The 27457-nt window shown below is 39.7% G+C and overlaps 2 protein-coding genes across 3 annotated transcripts; one reads left to right on the top strand and one right to left on the bottom strand.

The window, feature by feature from the left end:
- The first annotated feature begins 147 nt into the window (after positions 1-147).
- Positions 148-6147, top strand: LOC135611353 (uncharacterized). The gene is made up of 7 exons (XM_065107085.1): positions 148-1387; positions 3037-3155; positions 3569-4078; positions 4419-4695; positions 4777-4930; positions 5491-5590; positions 5728-6147. The coding sequence occupies exons 1-7, from the start codon at positions 296-298 to the stop codon at positions 5843-5845; spliced, it is 2370 nt and encodes a 789-aa protein (XP_064963157.1). The 5' UTR covers positions 148-295; the 3' UTR covers positions 5846-6147.
- A 700-nt stretch (positions 6148-6847) lies between these two features.
- On the bottom strand, positions 6848-26797 carry LOC135581542 (peptide-N(4)-(N-acetyl-beta-glucosaminyl)asparagine amidase-like). 2 transcript variants are annotated; one of them, XM_065107083.1, is made up of 17 exons: positions 26576-26797; positions 26415-26468; positions 26159-26314; positions 25958-26056; positions 25774-25860; positions 15748-15830; positions 15139-15252; positions 13725-13779; positions 13560-13646; positions 12087-12142; positions 11921-11980; positions 11760-11847; positions 10941-11684; positions 10784-10844; positions 9326-9428; positions 7252-7383; positions 6848-7169 (listed from the first exon to the last, which is right to left on the bottom strand). In XM_065107083.1, the coding sequence occupies exons 1-17, from the start codon at positions 26651-26653 to the stop codon at positions 7085-7087; spliced, it is 2142 nt and encodes a 713-aa protein (XP_064963155.1). In that variant the 5' UTR covers positions 26654-26797; the 3' UTR covers positions 6848-7084. The 2 variants fall into 2 exon arrangements, with proteins under 2 accessions (XP_064963155.1, XP_064963156.1); XM_065107084.1 differs by having other exon boundaries at positions 26170-26314.
- Positions 26798-27457: the final 660 nt, after the last annotated feature.

Raw genomic sequence — 27457 nt, 5'->3', positions numbered from 1 at the left:
TCGGGATGAACCGATTCAATTCCCCACAACCCAATTCGAAACCTCTCCTTCTCTTTCGCTCCGCATCATCATCAGAAGAAGAAGAAGCTCCACAACAACAACAACAACAACAACAGCAATCCCGCCCTTTCGTTATTACACCATGCTCAGAATAGGAGACAAGAGGCGGATGGAATGAAACGGCTGTTCCCATCTTATATTGCTCTCGCCGAGAACCCCTCCCTCCTCCATCGCCACCCCCCGACATTAGTTGTCGTCCTTGTTGCCCTCCTTCTCGTTCCTTTCGCCTTTTGGCATGGCCTCTTCGGTGGCCAGCATGCACGCCGCCGACGAGTGGCGCGACCCCGGTCGCCTCGCCGCCGCCGTCTTCGGCGCGGCACACGCTCGCACTTCCTTCTCCCCTGCTCACCTCAGGAAAGTCCTCGTTCGCCAGCCGCAGAGCACCGACGCACCTTCCTCCTCCTGTTCCACGTCTTCTTCTTCGGTGGCTTCGACTGCTGTTGCCAATTCCGTCGTAACGAATGAGGACGACAGGGGATCGCCGGTGACGGCGAGGAAGCGGCAGTCGCAGATCCTAGACCGGTGGGCCGCGCGGCAGGCGCGGGAGATGGTCACCACCATCGAGCGGCAGGCGCATGAGGCCGAGATATCGGCGTTGACTACCGTCGCGCAGCCCGTCTCCGCCCGCGCCGCCTCGCTGCTCCGCGAGGCGTCCCCCGAGCCCTCCGAGACCTGCTCGGGCAGCGCTCCCGCGTCCACCTCCGGCGCCGGCGACCTGCCGCGCAGCGTCCGGGCCTCATCGCTGATACAAATGTGGCGGGAGCTGGAGGCCGAGGCCGGGCTCACTCCCAAGCACCGCCCGGCGAGCAGCGGTGGCAACGCAGAAAACGCCAATGCCGCCTTCACCGACGAGCCCTCGGGTGTTAACTCCGATGGTATCGAAAACGCCAATGCCGCCCCAACCGACGAGCCCTCGGCTGTTAACTCCGATGGTGTCGAGGATTCGGATGCATCTGGTGACTGGGAGTCCGACATGACAACTACGGCGACCAGCGAGCCAGCGAATCCGCCTTCTTCATCGAATGAGAACGACAAGGGCCGGGTGGGGAGCATCGTGAAGATGCTGAGCTCAGGGGACAGAACACGCAGCTCCATGGCACCGTTGAACCATGACACCAAGCCGATGCGGCGAGAGAATCCGGTGACGACGGATAAGGCGGACAGTTTCTGCAGCACGGGCTCGTCCAGTTTGAGACTGAGGGGGTTGCGAGGGCGGCGAGAGATGGAGGATTTGGTCGCAAGAATGGAAGAGGAGCGGCGGAAGGAGCTCGCGGCATTGGCCGACCATCAATGTGTCTCGCGGTTTGCGCATCGCGGCCGCCTTCAGGTGAACTGCAACAGCCTTTCTTATAGCTTTCACATTTTATGAGTGGTAACGATGTAGGCCTCACATTTTAGTAGAGTTTAATTGCTTTAGATTCTCGGTAATAAATATATTGACATGCTTCTCTTCAATTGCCCTTCTTAAGCACACAAGGAATTTGGTAGGTGTACTGTAATGTCTTGTGTATGATTAGGTGATGAAAATTTTCTCTTTCCAGCTTCTTATGCATGCTTTGAGGGAAAACAGAGGTAAGATTTAGTCTCATATATTGTCTATTTGATGGACAAGATACAGACATGACACTCTTTTATCTTTTCTAGAACATAACTTCATGGAACTCATTTTTTTACTACCAGAAACATTTCTGCTCCTGAAATTTAAAGCCAGAGCTTTCCTTGCTTGTATCAATGCTTTCAGAAACTTATTGTTTTGGCAAATAATGTCCATAATACTCCATGCCAAGTACAGCTCCAACTGGGTACAAGATCTGGCTGAATATAGTTGCTCATAAAGTATATTTAGTGTAGGAAGAATATTACAGTTCATTCTTAATTGATGTTGGTGTCAAATGCGATCAATCGTTATCCTCAGTAATGATAGAAGTTCACCATCTCTGTTAGTTGTCAGAGTGAAGTTCAATAAAGGAGTGAGATCTTAATTGAGTTAGTAATTCTAGGTGGATTAACACTTCCAGTATTGAAACTTAATTGGGTGATATAACCATGGAACAGAGAGTTTAAACTTGACTATCATCCTAGTTTGGCATTAGGGACATCTTTCATCCTTTTCCCCTTCATCTATTTAAGAAAAGATCATTCTCTCTCTCTCTCTCTCTCTCTCTCTCTTAGGAAACAACCTAGTAGAGGAGATTTCTCAATTTTCTTTCTTTTCTACGGATACTACTTGTGCAGGGAAGATATAGAAAAGATGATGCCTGCTCTTTTGTTTTAGTGCAAAATCTCTAAATCAGCAAGATTCTGGCACAGGTTGTTTCTTTGTCTCTGATGGAGCTTAGTATCTAGGTCATGGTTTGTGTTATACATCCCTTTTCTGGTTCTAAAAAAAACACTAATTTCCTAGCCAACATAGATGAGACATGTATTTCTTTTTCTTCATTAATGCGACTGTTGTTATTCCTGTATTTATATTCCATATTTAGAACAAACTCAGCTGTTGGTGTTCCATATCCTGAATAAATGCCATTATTAGGTGTTCTTGGTTTAACTAGGAGTTCACTAATATAGAGTTTGATCAGGTACCTTTTTGACTCTTTAAAGGTTGTATGAGTCAATTTGAGATCTGTGTTAAACTAGAAAAGACAATAAAAATGTAGCTGTATCAGAAAAGTCAAATATTTTTAATATCTATCTTCACTTTCAGGCTGTTGAATTTAGAATATGTTCTTCATTTGGTATATTCTGTTGCACAAAAGGGCTTGGAGTCCATCCAGTAATACAATATAAACATATAGCGACCACAGAACAAATGATGACCAATGCAGGCAAGGTGGTGCCTAGCATAATGTTTTGCATTTCCATCATTTCATTATGGATAAACATTAATGAACTACTGCATATGCATCATACCAGGAAAGGAGATATATGTTCACGTTCTCTAATAATTGCTCTTCTTTTGCGTGGCATATTCTGCAGTCAATGCTCAGGCTCAGGTCTTTGCGACGACAAGTAACAGAGCAGGATCACCTAAGAGCACCTGCTAGAACGTTGGAATTGGATCAATCACATAATGGAGCCACAATCTCATTTCTAAGGTACTATCCTAGGCTATTGCACTTGCCACAGTTGATCTGGATTAAACACAATTCATGTCGATTTTGGTATATGAAAAGAAGCCAATTGATATGAAAAGAATAATCTATGTTGATGTTGCTTAGATGATCAGAACCATATTTTTTCTTATAGCAACTCCAGTGATGGAACCATGTGTTAGGTTGCTTGAGAACCTTCACTTGACATGAACCATAGATACTAGCATGGAGTAGTCTGCTGCTTCCATTTTCACTCTATTGTGAGCAAATGTGGTGCCTTATCATGGCCTAGGACAGAGAATTTTCGTGTTTAAAAGATGTGCAAATGATCCACTTGGAGCTTCACGTTTGGAACTTATTATCCTTCACTTGCCTAACTTAGATTTCAATCAATTGGTCTGCTTGAACATTACCAGGGAGAGATTCAACCAAAGAGGGAATCATTCTGGCAGCAGAAAGCCAACTCCGGAGAGCTCGAGCAGTGTTCAAATTCAATTTGCCATGGATACTGAAGACTCAGGCTACACATGCTCTACCGATCAGTTGACTAGGGATAACAATCAGTATCAGGGAACTGTGTCTCCAAGAGATTCAGAAAGCACTCCAACCAGAACCAACTCACCATGTTCCAGGAGCAATGATACACAGGAAGCAAGCCATAGTATTGATGGTTCCTGGGATGAGCAGAATGTATGGATGAGTAACATTGATTGGCAAAGGCCTGCAGACTCATCACTATCAAATGGCTGGCAGGGTGAGGCCACCGTTGAGGAACTAGAATCATACCCACAGCAAAATGCTAGTAGTTGGATAGATGAGGGTCCAACTAATTCATGGCGGCAATGGAGGGTGAGGAGGCGACCTCCATGTCATGACTTGTTTCAGAATTTCTCAGACAATGCTGAAATAAGGGACCTTCTCGAGAGGTACATACTGATTCCATTTTGCTAAGATCAGGACACAAAAAACAATCCTATAGTATAATTCGATCAATTTATCTTTACTTACAGTACAGTTAGGAAATTCAGGTAATAATTATGTTTTTATTTAACTTCAATTAACATGTTATTCTACCTGACAAGTAAGCTCGATCTTCTTCTCCATTGATTGTGATCCTTTTTCTGAAATCAAGCAATCCCATTAATGTTGTTTTCTCTGTTGAAGAGTGGGTATTAATTAATTCTTCATTTGCAGAAGATTATAAGAATTTAGCAGTTTGAGTTCAGAACTTCATGATTAAAAGTCTCATTTTCATTTTCTCTGCAGAAGAAGAGTCTCCACCTCCCTTGAGAGTGATTTCTGCGATAAGATGAATCAAATGTTATTGTCATTCCTACAGAGACAAGGGAAACAAGGTTTTGATGAGAATTTTGCAGAAAATGATGAGGATCACCCTTGTTGGCAACAAAATGGTGAATACCAGAACACTGAGCAAGAAGCATCTGTCTCATCATCACTGATACCTTTACAATATCATACCTTGCACCACCAAGAAAGTTGGCAGCATAATTCATTTGCGCACCAATCATCTAATAATGTGCCAGTATGTGTTGGATCTCCATGTTTTTATCTCATTGAGAATTCTGTGTTTGCTGATGAAATGTATTCATTGGTGATATGACAGGATATGGAAGCTATGCATAAGTTGAGAAGTGATATGGCTCAAATCCATGATGAAATTAGTGAACTGCGGAAATTGGTCAAGAGTTGCATGGAGTGGCAAGCCAAATTACAGCATTCTATCAAGCAGGACATTTTGGATGCAATTTTCCAATCAAGTGAGTACTCGTATACTTGCATTTTTTTTTTTGTTTTTTCCTATGCATGATGACATCCATGTTGAAGGATCTGCCATCTTGATTTTCATTCTGTATTTAACTATAATATCTCTGCAACACAACAACAACAACAACAACAACAACAGCAGCAGCAAAGTCATAAGTCCCAACTATTTGGGATCGACTATGTGGATCTTTTGACACCATTGAGATTTGTAAAAGCCATATGTCTTTACTATAATCTCTCTATAAAAACAAAAGAACTATGGCAAGCAATCGTTCTTCATCTGATCTTAATCTGATCTCGAAGAACTCGAAGGAAAAAAAATGGTTTGCTATTTTATGGCAACATTGGTGTAGAAGTATGACTCCGTGGAAGAAAACTGAAATAAAGAAAATCTACGTTTATGTTCAATGTCATTTGTAAACATGATCTTGCCTATCTGGAAAATTCTGAACTTTTTTTGGCTGAAGTTGCATTAGAGAGCCATAGATAAAATGTCAAGTCATTGTAGAGAGCCTATAACTTATATATCATGAATGATTTTGCCTTACTACAGCTGGATCAGGGAGTAGCTTGCACAACTTGGGCGCAACATCAGCAAGGAAAGGCGGCTGCTACATCTGCAGCGAGATGCAAGTTGATTCGGTATTCTACAGGTAAATGGTTTACTTAGCACCCGAGGTTTTTGTGAGATCAGAGTCTTACCTTACCAAATGCCCATATCCTTGTCTATAAGACATCAAAGAATTCATAGTAGTATGTAACTTAATAATGCATGCGCTGTTGTCTTCAGGTGCGGTCATATGTGTACCTGTTATAAGTGTGCCTGTGAGTTACAGTGGAACAGTGGAAAGTGCCCAATTTGTGGATCCCCCATCATGGATGTGGTTCGGGCATTTCCTAATTCATAACGATGATGATGGCATTAGGATCGTCCCAAGTTTGAGATCAAAGCAGCGGCATGAACACTAGCTCTTTTTGCTAGCAGAGTCTGCATTACCTTCGACTTACCCCGTTGGCTAGTGAGGTTACTCGTGTGATTACCAGCTAAGAACACCAGAATCGTAGCTCACAGTTGTAGTCTTTCATAATTCTCGATGAGGGTGTGGTTTATTGGTTCCCAGCATTCATTGTGATCGATGGAGACAGAATGTACATTAATATTGTTCTGAAGAGGAAGTTGTCATTAATCCCTACGATATAGTTTTGTGTTCTTGGAGGGTTTTGTTGTGCTTGTTGACATCATCGTGTACTTACTTGTTCGAGTCTGATAGAGATGGTTTGATTAAAAATTTTTGAGTATGAGATCAAATGATTTCCTTATTTCATGCACCAAATTATTGTGGATACGAAGCAATTGTCCGTCTGCCGGGATGGTTCGCTGGAGCGAGGGTACGGGGTAGGCACTATTTGCGTGGCGGCGGCAGCAGCAGCAGCACGCGGGGTCAGTAGCACTTGGAAGAGCGTGTGTGTGTGTGTGCGTGAGAGAGAGAGAGAGAACGAGAGCGAGAGAGAGAAGAGAGATGCATGTGTGTGTGTGTGTAAGAGAGAACGAGAGCGAGAGAGAGAGAGAGAGAGAGAGAGAGAGAGATGCATGACTTGACACTCCTTGGATGCGTTCTACTCCTCCCAAAACACATAAATTATATATAAAATAAACCATCGTCTAGTAGACACCTAACAAAATCCAAAAACATTATAGAACAACTGATTGTCCGTGACAACAACAAATCGTTCTTTATGCGGGCAAAAAAACATTCAAACATTAGAAGAATATTAAATAATCGACAAGAAAGTCTACACCTAAACCTCAAGAGAAGTGATTGATACATGAAAGCGTCTGCAAATGATAAATGGAACTTGTAAACATGACTTTAAAATACCATGGCGTGTGCTAAACGCACCACAACAAATGCCAAAACAAATTCTCTTTTTTTATTAGCAACACAACAATCTTCCATAACTTAGTATCATGTGAGCCACAGATTACAAAAAACACTTTGAACAATCAAATTATAACTGTTGAATGCTTGGAGTAAATAGATGGGATTATTATTCGTTGCTTTTAACTTATGCTCACATTTATCGTTTGTTTGTGGACATTACATCCTCCACTCAGAACATCAGTTCATGTAGGATATCCCAAGAAACTAGTAAGGTTTTGCATAGAGGTCGATGCCTCCTATCTGAAACCTAGAATTTGCTTTAACATCTCTGGCTGCTAGGAACCTGAATCTGGCAAAATCAAGGTTCAATGTCAAGAAATTAGCACACGGATAATTAGATAGAAGAACAAGACGCTTTGAAGATAATATACCTAAACGCTTTGGACATGCACTTCTTCTTTACCATAAAGGTTTTCCGCTGAAAACGCCTCTCGAATATCTGAGAATTCTGTTCATCCAACACATTCCAGCTTGAGCCTCCATCTTCGCTTCCCTCCACAATCCTACAGATCAAAATTTGACCACAACACCCTGAGCTCATAACATGATTTTGCTATTTTCTGATGCTGTTTAACTAGTCTATTCATGATGCAAGACCAAGTAGAGTCATTTCATTTAAGTGAATCCTCCACTGGCTTTCCCCACACTATAGGAGATTAGCTTAGCTAATAATAATGATTTCTGATAAAATATCTTTATTTCTGGGAAAATATATGATACATTAGCAAAACAAGTAAGGATTAGAACATATATCGTATTCTAGTGTTCATCATATGTATGATCCTCACAAAATAAATATGTTCTCTTTCGTCCTTGTTTATCTTGCTTTTTGGACACTGTAGTTGGTGGAGAATTAACGAGTGAAAATTCTTAAACTTCGTAACGCAGAAATTAAAGATTTTTTTTAATTTTTTTGTCTTTTCGCCACTGAAAGATCTCTTGTCTATGTCTTCACTTTCTTACCTTTCACAGAGATAATTGGCGTATAACTAGAAAATTGATAATTATTTAAAACTTTGGTTCAAGGCACTAAATCAGTGTATAATTGGAATAATATTAATGTTCACACCTTCTGCCCTTACAATTATACCATGGTCAGAAAATAAGAGTATAAAATCGTGAGTATAGAAGAACATCACAAATGTGTGTGATTCAAAAGATAATGACAGTTGAAAAAGAGAAAAACCAACAAGGATTAGAAGTTCACAAAGAGGGAGATCTAACATCTCAATGCCCTATATAAACAGGTTCGTTTTCCTATATACCAACTTTAATATGCTTCGATAGAGATCAGACCTATCACTGCTGTTTCAGGAATAGTTTGCAAAATAATGGTTTTCTCGAGGAGTCTAGATCCATAAAGTCAAGATTCTGTACCAACTTTAATATGCTTCGATAGAGATCAGATGTATCACTGTTGTTTCAGGAATAGCTTAAAAAATAAAGGTTTTCTTGAGTCTAGATCCACAAAGTCGAGATTCTGGAATTCAAGAACATGAACAAGATACCAGCATATACAGACTATTTCAACAATCAACAGGATATTCAGAAAAAACATAAATGAGAAAAACACAAAGGATCCATAATCGAGATGATGGTGGTGTTCATTGAAATATCGATCAGATTAGATGCAAATTTAAGGACCAAAAGGATTTCCATTGCTCCTGATATAAATTTAAATGGTATCTTAATTAGTCAGACATTATGGTGAATTTAGTACTTCTGTTTGACCATAATCTATATTTATTTGTCGATTTAAGAGTTTATAATTCTAGATTTCATATATCTTAAATCGATAGAAGTTACAGACAGATAAATCTATCAAAAATTTGCCTAAATGAAATTACATAAATTGCTGAAAATAATACAAAAGAATATTTATCAGACCTCACAATAGTGCAGTGATAGTTCCTAATATCTGATATCAAGATTCTAAAATATGCATGAGGTTCGTAATGTCTGATCTATAACATTCAATTCTCACATCCTCAATTAAAATGACAACAATATAGCAAGCAAAAAAGATCATCAATTGGATCCGAGGGATCTGAACTGTGAAACCAGGTAGAAGAGAGATCCCAGTAACCATACTACAGCCAAGCAGGCTATATATTCTATGAGCTGCTTGCATTAAAACACCTGGTTGGATTACTGAACATATGTACCACTCATCCATAACAGTTGAATACTATGTAATTTTTACAATATTAAAAACATATGGAAGTTATCAACCATTGAGCATTAGGACATGATATGAAGTGATATACCTAGTGCCTTCTAGATGCTTGCATATTATATTATAGAATACTACCACAGTTCTATCATTTCAAAGCCATTGTTCAAGATCCTAGTAATAAAAATTACTAATGACAAAACAATCTTTGAGTTTCAATTTTATTAAGGAAAATATAAGATAATAAGCATTAAGTAAGTGAAGTATTATACCAGTCCATTGGATCTCTTTCTGGAGCATCATTAGCTGATAGCAAATCATATGACTGAAGCTCATACATTTGGTCATCAGAAACTCCATAAATAAGCCAGCATCCTGAAAATTTTGAATGACACAAGAATAGGAATCACTGATAGATAAAGAGAGTTCACAAACGCATTAGCTTGACCAAAACAAGTTTATAAAAGAGAGTTCAGTAGAGTATTTATCTTCAATTGGTGACATGAAAAAGCAACAAATGGTGATACCAATACTCCAATAGAAAACATTAATAATGAAGCAGCAGGTCATCATGCAAAACTTAGAGAGTGACATGTTTGGAATTTCACCGCAAACATTATGCTGGTTTCACCACGAACAGGGACCTTGAAACGTGCTAAAATCTTTCAATAGCAGATCAAAACTATAGGTTTTACAATCAAAACCCAAAACAAACTAAGATAAACAGTAGTTCTGGGTGTCTTCCCAGTTAAATCAGACATAAACATTTGTTTTGTTTGCTTCAAACATGTTTTGACATCACAATACAAGCTACAAGCAACTTAAGAAAAAAATGTCATCCTTATTAGACAACAGTTTTGTCTTTGCAAGGCAAAGAAGATGTCAATTCTGGTTGCCATGAGAAGTGTGATCAGAAACCACATAATATCATTAAAAATAAGCCGAAGAAGGTCAAAGAAAGTGGAAGGATCAAAATGGACTTGCTATGGTGAGATCTCACATCACCTTGTGCACAGAGTTGGCCTCACACCAATAATGTAAACGGAAAAAAATTATGGACTTCTTGTGTTGTATCTTCTTTGTAAGTTTTGTTGGTATTTTTGACTAAGTTAGCCCTCTCCTTAGATTGTAAAAGATTCAGATATCACTGACATTTCTATATAATAGAATTTTCGATAAGAGGTAAAATTAGATCAACATTGTGTAGGAAAAGGAAATACTAAATGGAATAGGTATCACAAAATTGAACCTATCACAGGTTAATAATATATGATTAACCATAAAAAAAATGAGAGCAAAACTAGATGTGCATCTCAGACAGGTTGGATTGAGTTAGAGGTTTAACCAAGCCCCAAGCAATCAAGGAACACAACAACCCATGATTCATCCAACTCAATTAGCAATCTGTCATACTTAACCCATGGTCAATCAAACCTTAATGATCAAATATAGTTTGCAATAAGTTTGGCTAGATTAGGTATAGTTGGTTCAGGCTAAGCTGGTTAACAGGCCAATTAACAGATAATCGAGAAAGTAAACATGTTTTAAAGAGGAAGATAATAAAAACAAAATTACAATTCAGAACATTTAAGGCATGAGAACTTTGAGGTATACTAAACTGTAATTGTCTCAAAAAATGAAACTTGTAAATATATATATATATGATGAAGAGATAGATAGCAAAGATTGAGTTCTGGAAATAAATTGGATTGCACTGTCAAACTTTGAACCTTTGGCTCCATTTGGTTCTTCCCATTTGGTTGATAGAATACCATCAAAAGCTGATGTAGCCTGGAATTACCAATAAACATTAGAAAATTCAGAGAGCTAGCAATAAAAAAACTGTTATCAAGTAACTAAAGACGAGAACCAATTTATGTTACTCACAATCCCAAAAGGGAGTTGTTCACCGCTTGCAAGAACTGAGCCAGAAGACAGTCTATTCACTTTCGGGAATTGCACATTTATGGGAAAATCGTCATTTCCCTTCATGTTATCCATAATTTCATTAACCACATCCAATGCCACTGGCAAAGCTATAGAAGTTTGAACAGGATCGCCTGATAAAGAAACACAAACATTTCCATTGTTTTCTGACTCTCGTTTCAATGAAATAGCTGACAGCAATCCTTCAATATAGAGCATCATCTTGTCAGAAATCTGAGACTCATTTAGCTCCAAAAGAGACGTCCTGTTTCTGAAGGACTTAGTCTTAAGATTCATCAGCAAGTCTTTTAGCATTTTTAGAACTTCAAGAAAGTTTGCTGGTGAGAGATTTTCAACATTAATTTGAGAGCACAAAAGAGCAAAGGCAGTGTAGATGCCTGTAACATGATCATCTACACATATTCGTACTGGACACGAAGAACAGCTCAATGAGTTACTCTCACTAAAACCACACTCAAGTCTTGCTCTTCGCCATTCTATAGCCCCGCTTTGCCTTCCAGGTAATGATACAGAAGCATCAACTTGAAGATAAACCTCTCTCTCAAGTTCCTCTGCTTCTTTCTTATCAAAATTCTCCAGCACTTGAAGTATTTCAGGTGAATACCCATTACGACACTCTTTTCTTATGGAGGAAAGTACAGAAGCCACAACAGTTTCTGTTGCAAGGATCCGTCTAGCTAAGACCTGAAAATAAGTAACATTGACCAATGATTTCCACAAAGGTAAACAATGATAGCAACTCAAACACCATAAGTTTACCTCGTGCCACTTCCTTGTGTAACGTTTGGTAACATCATAAGTTCCATTTTTGGCAATAGCAATTACATAGTTTAGCTTCTTGTTCCAGCTTTAGTAAAAGCATATATCAGTTATTTGATAATATGATTGATATAATTTTTACTAGAATAAAATCAGCATACCCTTTTTCGTACAATAATGGATTATCATATACTCCTTCACATGGATCAAGATGCATCCATCTACATAAAGTCTCATAAATTAGTGACAGCATTAGCATTCAAGCTATCAGATATTTATCACGTCAGATTCAATAAGTCAAAAGCTGCTGACCAAACATAACATTACCTTCCCAAAGAATGAGAAAAGCACTCTGTCCAAACATGATCAGTGAAATCCAATATCTATAAATGAAGCATGAAAAAGGCAAATGAGAAATTTCTTAGAGAAAATAAATTCCTGTTAAGGATGAAAATGAAATTAATCCACTCAACAAGGTTAAGCCCAAAAATGAATCTTCATGAACTTCCTGTATTAATGTCAAGAGACGGATGAAAAGCAAGATAAAATATTGCAATTTAGAAAATCTAAAAGATAGCAGTGCAAAAAAAAGCCCATCTTTTGTGCTACACATTATGTGTGCATTTGATGTAGGGCTTGGCAAGGCCCACGGTCATGACATAGCATTTGATAGCACATGACAACTATGACAGCATGTAGCGGCTTGCTACTGTGGATGACTTGGACAGAGCTCTCAGCTCTCATTTACTCTTGTCATGAAGGCATGGACCGAGTAATCAACAGCATACTTGATGCCGGTTTAAACAAACAAATCTATGAGATGTGATGGGAAACATGCCCACTTCCTCTCTTCCTCTCTTTGTTGTAGGGGTCACGCAAGCTTGAGTTGGCAACTGTCGAGCTTGGTGGCCAAAGAATGACAAAAACAGAGGGAGGAGAAGGAGATGCTTGCACTGCCCTTCCTTTGTTACAGGATCCAAGGGGTAACTTGGAGTTGGTGAATGGTGGTGCTTAGTGCCAATTTGAACGAAGTAAAGGAGAGGTGGCTGCTAGTAGGTCCACATTTCTCCTCTTCTTCTGTTTGTTGAAACTTGAAAGTACCATGCTATCTCGAGAGAGCAACAACTGTTCTTGGTGTCAAACGACAACTAAGATGGATGACGTGGTCCACAATGATCAAGGCTTGTAGTCAGAGGGGACATGAAGCAAAGAGGGTGACAAGAGATGACCTTCTCAGCTTTGCTGCATTGTTGGCCATGGGCTCAACAGGGTCCATAGTAAAATAAAGAGAAAGGGAAAGTGAGACATTCTAAGTACAGGAAGTTCCTGCCGCTTTTAGTGTTTGCACATGCAAGGCATCATTTCATCAAGAAGTACTGACACTGGTTGACTGAAATACCACAATGAATTAAACTTTAAAATTTGAGGACTTAATTGAGACAAATTGAAGTTCATGAACTAATTTGAATTGATGCTATGGACAAAGAACAACTTGTGTAATATACCCAATACAAAGAGAAAGGAAAGGAACGGAATATAGCTGATAATGGCATCCATCAAGTTGCAGTCTACAAGTAGAATTCAAGTACATCAAAACTAATGTATAAGCATGTAGAATTAATTTTTCACTTTGAGAAACTATCAATGAATGTGGAACTTCCGTCCCTTATAATACAAGCAGCCAACAGGAATCTCATATATAATCAAATGTTAAAAAGTCTGATTCATACAGCAAACACAGTACACAGTGAACACATGGCATTATTATCATACTTGAACAACAAGCTGTCATCAACTAACCAGACGAGCTTCATATCCAAAAGCTCGACAATAGAGTGTAAAACAATTAGCCCATTCCCCACATCGCCCTCTCCTTGTTTGTAGAAGCTGGAAAAAGGATAATAATAGTAATATCAGAGGATGCATTTCCAGTAATCGAATAATTAATTCAAAGAAGCAACTTACCTTTAACGGATCATTGTAGCGTGGAAAACGAGTAATATTCGAGCAAATGTTGCAACTGAAAAATGTTACTCATCAACATAGTAACATAAAGTCATGAAAAGATGTATTTGGATCAACATAACTGTTAAAAAGAAAAGAATATTGATGTCTAGAGTGGATATTAGCAGGAGAGGAACACTCAAGAAACCAAGAGGCTATATGGTGACAAGTAATGTCCTCATTAACCATTTTAATAGACTACTTATGACTAAACATTAATTGTTCTTGATTAGGCAGTAATAATAGATTCAAGAAGAATTTCAAGCCTGGAACCTCTGAGATAAGAAAAACCCCTGACAGTGAGTCACCAATTTGAAAAAAATAAGATCATAATGGTTACATTACATTTTATTTCAAAAATCTTAACAAATTGGGGAATGCAATAGAACCACAAAGATCCTACAAAGGTGAAGTAAGAGAGATGAAAATAACAAGGTAAACACTATCAACGTTGGAACATGTGAATTTTAACTGCAGTGGAAAAAACATATACAAAGGATTGCAGTATAAAGGGTATGCCCAATAAGGAGAGCATTAAAGAACTGATTAGTCAATTATGAAAAGGCAAATTATATTTATTCCCTACATTGACAATACCCAAAAGTTAGCAATTAGACTATGCTAGTCTATAGAATTCTCCAATAACAGAGAACAGAGTTTGTCTCCAATATAGTAAAATAAAACATTTCTTGCCCTTAAGTTCAGTCATTTTCAAACCTACATGAAGAATAAGTACAGAAACCAAATGCACAAGGTGTGAACTATACCTAACTAACAAAAAGAGTCGAGACAATTTAATGTGAATAAACTAGTGGCTTATTTAATGTTAAATGGCTGGATTTCAAGTTTAGTATGTTAAGAAAATTGACGCAGAATTTGGTAAAAATTATGCAACAATGCTAATAAATAATTCAAATTTGTTTATAGAAGCTCCTTTACTATTGTCTATCGTCGATACTTCAATCCACTCATTTATCCCTACTGTTATAATTAGTATGGATGTTTTTAAAACTAAATTCTCATGTTCTACACATAAGCCACTTGAGTGATGTGAATTGGAATTTGTTCTTTTTTCCCTGTTGTAATTTATGAGCTCTTTTAAGTTACTTCATTGAATGCACCTTATCACAACCTCATTAAATAAACTCATCATTCTTCTTATAGAAGGCTCCAGTCAATTAGCTCATAATGCACTATCAAATATTCAGATATAAGTTATATCTTTCTTATCTCAAACATTCAAGGTAAATTCTAGCTCCTTAAAAATGATGAGAGAAAACTGATGTCAAGTAAAGCAATAATGCTATAATCAAGATAACAAAAGCTATGATATTATATCAAATCCTAACATTAGATTTGTGCTTCTTTATTGTACCTATAAAGTTCAACACGTTGACCACCAAATTCTATCTCAGAATGATCTGGATTACCCATGCCAATGCTGTTAGTTCCACCACCACATTTATCACAAGGTGGTGAGTTGACCCACCTACAAAAGTAAAGTAAATGAATGGACAGATAAAGCTGACTGACATGGTTGATGAAAATTAATATTACAACTAGGAAAAGTAAATTGTCTTATAAAGTACTCTTCAGATTCCCCTTTTAACCTACTATGGAAGAGATCAATTTTGTCCTAATATGTGACAATTAATTGCAGAAAAAATAATTAAAGTAAGAATTAATCACATAGAATATAAAGCACAATGATGAAATTATAAATGAATCACTCATTTTCTTGAAAAAGTTATAAGTATTTCAATATAAAGATTAAAAAATATTTCTAGAGCTAATGACATGCATCCATGAGATTCAAATATCCAACTAGTAATATTTGAAGGACAGAAAGTTGAAAAATATTTGATAAATAATCAAAATTTTAGTGCAAATGGATTGTACAGCATGCTGTGGATCCCAGAACAAGAAGGCGTATAAACATTTCCAAAGAAAGAGAAAATTTTGATAATAGAATTGGTACCATTACCTAAATGACTGTTTGAACCAGAAAAGCAACTGCAGCAAGAATGCATGATCTGTCTCATCTTTTGAAGGTCTCAAAATTCCATCCTATAATTTCCATAGTAAAAATTAAAACAGGAACAGATGTATTCATACATAAAGCATCATCTATACCATCCATTGGAATTGACAGTCAACCTCTAAAGAAAGAATACCAATTGCTGCTGGTTGCAAATTGATGATATGGTAAGCACATTAATTGCTAAATACAGTTTGCATATGATAGTGTTCCGAGTGAGTATGCAACGGAGATCTAGACAGAAACATTTGACCTTCCAAAGCAGGCAAATCACCTTATGTGGGTCGAATACAGACAGAAACTATGAATAAGTGAGTTTTCAGAAAAAGACATCACAGTACATATAAGGACAAGCATGAAGTAATACTAGTATAAGGATGATAGGAGGCAAGATAAGTGAGCTACTAACTACTATCAAGTTGCGCCAAATAGCAACCATGAAACTCTATCTATTTGCTCTCATGATAAATGAACTTACTAGGCATAATCCCACGGTGATATTTATTAAGCACATATTGGAAAAAGAATGTACTAGGGGACAAGGGATAAACCCCAAACTACACCTCCAAAGACAAGCTTTATAAGCAAAAGGTATAAAAATAAGGTGGGAGAAGTACTTCAGCAACATTAGAACAAAAGAAGAGAATAATGGATGGGAAAAAAAAATTTTAATTTGACCCGATTATGCTACAGCTGATTTAGGGTAAGGTCCATCAAATTTGGATCCCACACTGTCACGGACAAACTTCGAAACAGGATGTTTGATGTAATGCTTATGTATGTTCGTGTCTTTTGGCATGTTCATGCCTTGTACAGCATATAGAGGGACGATCGAAGGCTTAATAGTCCCATTTTAGTTGGGTTGGTGGCCTCTTTAGGCTTGTAAATAAAGGTTGTGTCATGTGGACACGTGTGAGAGATTTTCGATCTGTAATTGACCATTTTACCCTTTGTTGTGCCACTGTTCAGAGCTTGTAAAGTCTATTTGTAATTTGCATTGTCTATGAAGTGTTTTTCGGAGATGTTTGCTTGTGGATCCCGATTGAGGCGTTCTCTCTAACCCGTTCTCTCTTTTGGTTGTCCTAAGGGACAATGGGAGGCTTCGGGGAGGCTGACCTTTGCGGACGGACACGCATGGGTGCCGCACGACTTAGGCAAAACCAGCTAAGTCTGTGACAGATGGTATCAGAGCGGGACAAGCACTCATAGAAACACTTAGCATGTAAACGTGGAGGACCTAGCGGGGCTGCGTTGAGGGCAGTCAGCACACGCGCGATCGTTTGGGAGAAAACGGGCATGGAGATGTAGGGAAAAGGAGTCGCTCAGAGGAGCGGGCATCTGAGATTGGCATTCAGAGGAATGACCAACCCTTCGCGCAAGAGGCACCACGAGAACAGGCAAACTTGGAAGAATGTGGAGCGCACAAAGGTTGGGATGGCTAAGTTTGAGCTACGGCTCAACGTTGACAACCATACTTGATGGTGCTCAAGCCAAGCGAGGCGCTTGGTAAAGGATGAGACCATGCAAGGTGGAATGAGTTGCTCAACGACCAAAAGAGTTATGCAAAGCTCACAGAGGTGAGGGGAATTGCTAACTCGAAGAATTTGGTACTCATGCATGGGCTTGTATGCGGACGATGGAATGTTCGTGGCCATCCTAAGGCGACCGAAACTCGGCGCCATGGAGCATTGAAACTTTCTCTTCGACATGTGAAGGATACGTCCGTAGGAGGCTGAAGTGTGCAACGAGTTCAGCATGTTGCTAGGCCTTGAGGGGTGCAGCGGGGACTATATTGACGAGGAGTCGTAATCTAGCAAGTGCGTTTGCAGGAGGCAGAACAATGCACAGTTTGTTCAGCAGATCGGAGTAGTCCAAGGGGATAGTGGTCTCCCAAACGAAGAGAGATGTTGCTCTAACGGGATAGTTATCCAGGAGGGATAAGTCCCGGCTCTCCAGAGGGAGAATCATGTGAGACAGACCTCACATGTTGAGGAGGAGTACCTCAACAAACAACAACTCCACGAAGCTCGATGGACTGAGCAAGCGGCGAGGAGTCGTTGCATGATCTCGCTTGAGAGAATGCATTGGTGGATGCATTGTGAGATCAAGTGGGGGAGCGACCCAAAGCAACTTAAATGAAGGCACACTTGGAGTCGATGTGGAGATCGGACTCAAGGGAGGGCTGACCCGTGGAATGGTGGGCGCGAGGGCCACCATCGACTCAATGCAAAAACGAGGAGCGGAGCAACTTGGGTGTAACTTGGCGAAGTACCCAAGCCGCATGAAGGGAGCCATCATAGAAGTTGGAACATGGAGCAGAGGCACAGTGCTTTTCTTAGACAGAGGTCAAGGACATGAACTCTTGCAGAGGCAAGAGTAAGATCATGTTGTTCCATGGGTCCTTCTTTCTAACGGAGCGGACTCATCTTGCATGGTGCCAAAGACGAAGGGAGCTTCTGGGCACATGCACCTTATCTCGGAGGAGCATTTGATGGAGGAACTAAGGCGACTCAATTTGCGAAGGCGAAGTTGGGTTCAGAAGGCCTTAGCACGGGGCAAGAGGACGCAGAGGCGGGTACTCTTGAAGAATATGCCACAGTGTTGCCATTCAAGTTGCCATGAAGGAAGCAGTGCGCAGCGGAGATTGTGCTGGTAGGGGCAGAGGCCCAGGATCCAGACAATGGTACACAAATTACAGTGAAATCGGTGGACTTCGGGAGCTACTAGGCGACGGACTGTCCTAGAGCGGTGCTTCATCTAGGTGTGACCCAAGAGTGGGTGGATGAAGGTCGATTGCCAACGGAGCGAACAAAATCGAAGGTGGAGGAGTCCCTGCGATGTATTGGCAGAGGCCACACATATGGAGGGTTCACAATTCGAGTTTATTCCACAAGGATCAGAATGCAATGGAGATGTCACCAGGAGGCGACATGGTGCAGCGGATCGTGGTGGAACAGTTCGTGGCAATGCGATACACACGACTCGGTCCCGTGAGGGACTAGATCATATGGAGGTATGATCGGGAGCTACTGGAAGCTCCACTTCGGTGAAAAACACGACGGCAAGAAGGGCTATGGATTCAAGGAGTGAAGGCCATGGTACCGCAGAGGCGGGTCTTCCGTGCGTGCATCGAATTTTGCATCGGATGAAAACCTTGGTCATCAGCATATGGGGGCTGGGTTCCACCTAGGGAAAAGTTCGAATGCAAGTACCAGTGAGTTCCATGGGGGGGACTTGATCATGCAGAGGTATGATCGAAGCAACTGGAGAGTTGGACTACTCCAGAGCTCATATTCGCTTAAGGGAGCCCGACAAGTCAGAGGACAAGGTCGAGTAAGCGAACGTTGCTACCAAGGAAGCTAAGGAGAACAGAATCGGTGCAAACCCTACAAAGCGATGGCAGAAGCCATGCATGGGAGTTGCAGTATGTCTTTCCATCGACCAAACAGACTGCTTGGAGAACACAGAGGTGTTGAAGCAGGGGGTCGAAAGGGGCGAGGAAGCGACGACGAGTCCAGAGGGACTTAGCTACCCAAAGTCAAGCAATCAGTTAGAATGGAGGTGAACTCGGAGGAGTGTTATAGAGGCATATCTATTGATTGTGAAGAAAAGAGATGTAGATGCGAGGCGACGGATAGTAGTGCCATAGGCATGGCAGCGCCATGGTACCGCAGAGGCAGGACTTCCATGAAAGTCATTGATCCCTTGCTCTCATGGAGGGAGAGCGCTTGGTCGTGAAAGGGGCCGAGGAGGTGGAGCATGCAGAGGCAATCTCCAAGTACTGAGACAAGGCTGAAGGGCAGAGGCCGAGGAACTTCGTAAGACCGATGTCAATGAGCTTCTCATCAAGATAGCCGAAAGTGAAGGACTTCGGGTCATGCAAGAGTGCATAACCAAGGAATGAAGCAGGCAGTACGCGGTACTGTACCTTTGCTACTCAGTGGAGTAGGCGGCAGGGTTGATGGAGAAGACGGTACAATCCCAGAGGCGACCAAACCTATGAGAGAATTACTCCAAGTTGGGGTGAAAACTTCCTACATTCCAGAAGTTCGATGGCATTGAGAAGGTGAATCACAGTAGCTAACTCAACGCAAGGAGTGCAAACACTTCAAGTGCTTCAGAAGTGTGAGCAAAGAGCAGGCGAAGGCTAGTAACCAGCTCGATGCATGGAGTACAACCTCGAGGAGGCGGGCGAAGTCAAGTAACCTTTGCCTTCTCAACTCTTAAGAGAATGGGCGAAACCGAGTACCTCAATTCTCTTATTTATCCAGCAGAGGAGCTCTGCACAAATTCAAAGACCCTTCGAAGATAATGGAAGACAATAGTTGTCAAATCCTCACCAATGGTGATCAGTGCTACTGAGAGTAGATTGTCCGCTTCATTTCCCAATGAAATGCCAATCGAAAGCAGAAGTGATGCGAACCTACTTGGATGTGACAACTAAGTGAAAGAAGAGTCAATGAGCAAATTTTATGGAGGAATGACCCAAAACTTCAGAAGTTTGCGAGACGATGCTCGTTAAAGCTCCAACAAGCATCCACCCAGTTCAAGCAGCATGAGGAATTTGAGAGACTGGCGCAGTAAGGATGGTCTTTTCCTTCATTTCAAGCATCCACCCAGTTCAAGCAGCATGGGGAATCCGCAGGAATCAACAAGGATCAACACAACTCAGCCAACCCCACACCAGAGTCAGAGTCATTGGTGAGTTGAAGCAGCATGGCGGATCAAAGGTTCGACTACTCAAAAACAGCAGCGGAGAGCAGCAAGAAGCCAAGAGGCGCATTGTAGCTGGAGCAGAAGATTGAAGACTCAGCAAAGGCGAGGAGTTGCGGTGTCGACAAAGGCTTCAACGAGGACGTCGAAGGAATAAGTGGGGGAGAATGTCACAGACAAACTTCGAAACAGGATGTTTGATGTAATGCTTATGTATGTCCGTGTCTTTTGGCATGTTCATGCCTTGTACAACATATAGAGGGGCGGCCGAAGGCTTAATAGTCTCATTTTAGTTGGGTTGGTGGCCTCTTTAGGCTTGTAAATAAAAGTTGTGTTATGTGGACACGTGTGAGAGATTTTCGGTTTGTAATGGACCATTTTACCCTTTGTTGTGCCACTGTTCAGAGCTTGTAAAGTCTGTTTGTAATTTGCATTGTCTATGAAGTGTTTTTCGGAGATGTTTGCTTGTGTATCCCGATTGAGGCGTTCTCTCTAACCCGTTCTCTCTTTTGGTTGTCCTAAGGGACAATGGGAGGCTTCGGGGAGGTTGACCTTTGCGGACGGACACGCATGGGTGCCGCACGACTTAGGCAAAACCAGCTAAGTCCGTGACAACACGTCGAAATATGCTCCTAAGGACGAGCCTTGATACAACAACGAATCTGAAGCAGAAATTTCAAGTCAGGTTTGGGTTGGATTTTCAGGTTACTGGGTTCCATCAACAATCCTATTATGGCAAACAAAGGTAGAATTGTTTTCCATGATCAACAAATTGTTTGGAAGAATCTTGTCTAAGTGAATCACTTGTGAGAAAGTTGTTTTTAGATAGTGATATGATGAATATTCTCCCCTAATCAGTACTCCATTGTGAAGCCTAGCTAACCAGAAGACAATAAAGTAAGCCAATGAAATGTTTCACATCAGTATAAATCCTAACATAAAACATTCTCCAAATTAGAAATACGATTAGGTCTGTGGGCTATAAATAGGAGCCTATCCATGCATGCAACAAGCTTTTTTACTTCATAAAACCTCAGCAGACCTCCTCTATCTTTTAACATTGGTTCGGACATAAACTAACTTGAGCATCGAAAGGATCTCAAAAGGCATGTCTTCGACATAAGTTTTGTAGAAAGTGAAAATATCATGAGTAGGATTCCTCGACTCATGTCCGCATCGACTAGGGTCTGAGCCAAGAGATCCAAGTCGGGACATCTTAGTCAAAATATCTAAGTAAAACCTAACTTAGTTGGTTCTTAGAGGCAATTATTCAGAGAAGCAATCTAGGCCAAATCCATTTCGATATGTTAGATTGATGACCAACTTTGACACCAATATAGAGTTACCAAGAAACCAATAAATTTTTAATGTTTGGGAAGGAATTTAAAATAGTAAACCTTCTTTCTCGTGTGGCATAACTAATACCACTTCCATGAACCAATGTCTCTTCTTTATGATATTTGCAAGTAGAAAAACATTTATAATGCTACAATCCAAAATACTAGATCTGCCCCATGTAAGCAAAGTGATCTTATGTCGACATTTTATAAATCAGATGACCTTGGCTTGTATTCTAGCAAGGCCCCTGAATGTGAAAATATTTATGTCGCTGACTTTGAAGAATAAGATACAACATAAATCCAAGTGAAGAAGAAACAGAAATCTAATGCATATCCTCCCACCAGCCTCTAGTGAAAACTTTGAGTAATGCTGCTCCTCCTACCAGCCTCCAATGAGAACATTGATTATATCCTACTTACATGTGCTTGCACTAAGCCTGTTTAGAGTTCAAACTTCAAAGAATTGTCTTCCATATATTGAATATCACAGGATACTGTTGAACTTTGAAATACATAGACAAATGGAAGAAAAAAGAGTATAAAAAATTGGATCTATGCTTAAAATAGACTCTATACTGCAGCATCTGCTGGAACATCTAGGAAAATATATGAATTTTATAACGCATGGAACAAAGGCGTTGTGATTAGATGAACAGTTATGTGTAGGTTTGATAAAAGATAAAATAAGGAGTTGTTAAACATAATAAGAACATGTGCCAAGGAGGCCAATAGATATTGACATATTGTAGTTAGAAGATATAAAACAATTAGTATTAGTGGTACGATAAGAGGGAGAAGGAAACCTATAAAGTCTTTATTAGAAACTATAAATAAATATTTAAATATTCTTAATTTAACTATGGTTCACCTTACCTGTCCGGACCAGTATACTGACCAACCATCGATATGGTACGTACCAATTCGTATTGACGTACTGACACACAATACGATGGGGTGTACCGACAAACCGAAATGTGCCACCTGTACCAATCTCCTATCGGACTGGTACGTGCCGCCCGTATGCCGCAGTACGGCGAACCTTGAATTTAATTATGAATATGACTTTTTATATACCTCAATGGCAGCAACCATATAGCCAACCCTAAATAGTCGGGACAATATGGTTTTGTTGTTATTGTTATATGGAAGAAAGGCATATAAATCCCTTAAAAGCTCATAGACTTCACCTGAAGATTTTCTACAAAGAATAAAGTGTTTCATATCTCAGAATAGACATTATTTTGAATCTTTAGTATCTGTTTTCTTTTTTCTCTTAATTTACATTCTTCTCATACCCTACAATCACATCCTTAATGAAATAAAGCTCAAAGAAAAAGTTGTCTATCTTGCGTTGTCAAACAAAAAATAAAGGACTTCATAGATTAAAATCTTAGTCCAGTACCAACACGGTCCAGCCTACTGCCACTAGATACAAGTCAACATTATTGGTACCATCAAGACCAAATGATCAAGAGAGAGAGGAGGAGGAGGAAGAAGAGAAAGAGGAGGAACATGCGGCAAACGAGTAAGAGGAGGAAAAGGAGGAATAAGAAGAGATAAAGCAGGAGGATAATGACAAGGAGGCTGATGAGGAGGAGACAGCAATGCATATCAATAGGAGGAAGAGGTGCTGAAATAAACAAGGAGGAGCAGGAGATGGTGATGTGGCATGGAGGAAGAGGCAGCAACTACCTGGTGAGGAGGAGGAGGAGGAGGAAGAAGAAGAAGAAAGAGGAGGAAAATGAGGCAAAGAAGTAAGAGAAGGAAAAGGAGGAATAAGAGGAGACAAAGCAGGAGGACAATGACAAGGAGGCTGATGAGGAGGCGACAACAATGCATATCAATACGGGCACCTCTATCAAGAGGAGGAAGAGGTGCCGAAATAGACAAGGAGGAGCAGGAGATGGTGATGTGGCACGGAGGAAGAAGCAGCGACTAAGTGGTGAGGAGGAGAAGGCGGCAATGACACGACGAGGAGGGAGGAGGATGATAAAGCGATGACATCATAGTGAAGGAGATGACAGAGGAGGGGAGAGAGAGATTGATCAAAAGAAAGAAATAGAGAAAGAGATAACAGTTGTCAGATTTCGATATTAGTTGGTACTAATTTGTTTTTCGCCTTGTAAGCCCTATACAGTAAGCTTACTGCATCATAAGCTTGGTTTTTGGACTGGATGAAGTAAAATCATCACTCCACATATTGGCTGTCGGACCAGTAAATACAAGTTCATACCGATCAGTAAGCACAAGATTTAAGTCCTTGCTAAGAAGAAGTGCAGGAAAAGTTGAAATAAATGACAAGAAATTTCAGATAATTAAAAGTTGTTCATATCTTTCTTCAATTATACAACAACATGTCTTAGAAAATCAAAGTGAGATAGTTAAACATGAAAAAGAGAATGTGTATTAATTTGTGATAAATTGATGCCCCTAAGATTCAAAAGAGAGGAAGAGCAATAGAGGGAGAAAAGATAATTTTGTATATGGATCCCAATATTTCATATATCTGCAACAAGATTTCCTTTTGTTACCTTTGGCTTGTAGATAAATAAAGCTAACACACCAACAAAACAGAGAAAGAAAGATCTAAGGCATTAGTGAAAAGGACAAACGGTCAAATAAACCTCATGTTCATCAAATTAAAGTGAATGATAAATAATAGTTTTTCTCCAATTGTGTATCCAAATTGGGATTTCCAACAAATTCAAATTCAAACTAAGGGAACTAATTGGTAAAACTTTCCTTTGTTATAAAATTATAATCCCATAAAATCCTATAAATAGACAATCTAAGACCACCTGTGCCCAATTCTAATGATTCAATAACTCTCTCAAGTCTCAACACCTAAAACTGCCAAAATATGTTTCAAAATTTCCCATAATTTAGAATAGCATATTGTCCCAACTACGTACTGATATACCAATATGTTGCAATATCGACCTTATTTCAACATCAAAATAATACTCCAATATTATAATTTAGGCATACTGATTAGTACTACTATGCACTAGACCAAAACTGTTTAAAAACTTATATTGGACCGAGATTTTGCACAGTGAAAACAAAGACTCTTACAGAGAACAACCATTAAAAATGATGACTAAGATACATCCATAATTGCCAACTTGTTCCAAAGGGTTTCAATTAGTGGATTCTCTTAGAACATTGCGAAGTTCATAGTGGATTCTCTTAAAAAACAAATTTCTACCACAGCTCAATTAGTAGGATTCATTCAACAAATTGCCATCTTTTCCTCCTTAAGCTCTTTAAGACTGCCAAGTAGGTGTCGACAGAACCCAAAACTTTTTTTTTCCTCATGGTCGCAACCATACACGAGGACCAGTTCTTTGCAAGGGTTTCAACTTTCAAGCATCCGATTGCAAGCAGCTGAATCCAACCTGACACACCCATCCTCCATAACAAGACCAAAGCATCTGCGACCCCAAGGCACCAGATCCTTAAATGACCACGATTCAAGATACCTCGAACATGTCTCATCCCAGACTCAGTTAACATCTATCTAAACCAGTAGTCATTTATCCTCATCAATTCATCTAGTTAAGAACCAGAGTATACTTATGAACATCTTCCATGTTAGATGGCTGACATAGGAATTTGCTTCTTTATCATTTGTGCCTCATGAAATTAATAGTGGTTGGGTCTAGGCCAATTATTTCTAAATCATGAACTAGCTTCTCTGAAGCCAGAAAATCATAACCATGCCCTAAGTCCTTCTCTCCAGCTAAATATCAAACTCTGCAGGTAATTATTGTTGATGACATGTATGTTCATCAGAGCATCCCAACTATTATTATTTTTCTTCTTTAATATCCCTTCTTTTAGTGACATCGGAGCTAATTTGTGCTTATGACGGCCAAACGCTAGAAATATACACATACAAAGATATTTCTGGTTGTACCTTGGCCAAACTGACTAATGCCTTCTCCTCAACTTCATCGATGGGAACCGTCTTCCGAGCAGCATCTTGGCGGTGTGGATCCTCATACTACGTTTATCCAAACACTAGCATCACCAATTAGCACACTAGAAAGAGATATACGTGTATCAAGAAACGAGACAACATTTCAAGATCTCAAACCGACCATGAGAACCTGCTGGACATATGACCGGACCCTCTGCTCGAACTCTCTTCCATCACCTGTGGCAGCATACTGCTGGAGCAAAAGTGCCTCCTCCTCGGCCTGAAAGACAGAAAGGAAAAGGAACACAACTGAACATTCGGTAATCCTTTCCTAATCAATTATTCCTTCATATTAGAAAGGGAAGGTAGAAAAGAAGAAAACCTGCAACATACGTGCCAATTCTTCGTCGGATTTCTCAACCTCGGCGGCTCTTGCCTTCTCCCCTTCTTCTTGAATGGACACCAACCGGAGCTTATCAGTAATGGACTCGAGATCCGACTCATCAGTGACAACATGTTCCCCATCCTCCACCAATATCTTGCGTGGGCAACACGGTACAAGTTCAATCAGCTGTACCCTAATCTCGGCTTACAAAAGGACGCAACTGGGAGAGAGAGAGAGATAGAGGAGATAATACCCTTTGATCCTCCGGTGGCACGGAGGTCAGCGAGAATATCTGGTACTGAAGGACCTGATAGTAAACAGAAGATGAGAATCGGCGAGAAGACCACAAAAAAACCGTTGAGATAGACAAAAGATCTCAAAGGAAGAAGAAGAAGAAGAAAGAGGAAATCTCACTTCGAATCCGAAGTCGGTGTCGCACTCGACGGGGAATTGCGCGTCGTTGTGACGGACGACGAAGTTGCGAGCGACCATTGCTTCTCTCTATCGAATCTCTCCCTACTCTCGATGCCCTGCTTTGCTTGGATGCGAAGGAAGAAACCCACTTCGATCTTGGTATTGATCCCAACGGGAGAGGGGGAGGGAGAGGCGGCGGAGGGCGAATCAGCGTGGGCCTGCTTATGGTGGATCGATTTTTGACTTCCATCTCACTTTTAATCTTATTTTACAAAGCTCAACACGGCAACGGATGGGAGAAAGAGAGACAACAGTGGGGGACGGGGGATGAATAATAATAATAATAATAATAATAATAATAATAATAATAATAATAATAATAATAATAATAATAATAATTTATTATTATTATTATTATTAAGAATATCATAAATAATAATTATTTAGGATTAATTATATTTTTTTTATCATCCCTAAAAAGTTATATGTTTGATTCAATTTAGAATATTTAAATTTTTATTTATAATTTTTATTAAATTATTTTTAGAACCTTCCCTATTTCTTCTCGTATCAATAATATTAATTATTTTATCTTTTTGAATATCACATTCGGATGTCTCATTAGTATATGCTCATATCATCTTAAATAATTTTTTTTATCTTATAATTTATGGAAGCGATACATAGTTGTTCACGATTATAGATATTTTTTTTTCTTATCTTTTCTAATAACTTCACACATCCATCTTAATATTCTCATCTCGATAAGATAATTTTTTTTATATTTTTTAATTAATTACTTAGCATTAACATTATTTGTCTCATAATTATCTTATAATTATTTTTACTCATTTTAATCATCTTGTTTTTATTTCATGAATA

Source organism: Musa acuminata, chromosome BXJ2-4 (genome assembly GCF_036884655.1).
Source record: "Musa acuminata AAA Group cultivar baxijiao chromosome BXJ2-4, Cavendish_Baxijiao_AAA, whole genome shotgun sequence".
Taxonomy (NCBI): domain Eukaryota; kingdom Viridiplantae; phylum Streptophyta; class Magnoliopsida; order Zingiberales; family Musaceae; genus Musa; species Musa acuminata.
Note: the sequence above shows the minus strand (reverse complement) of the source record. Positions and strands in the feature narration are given on the sequence as shown.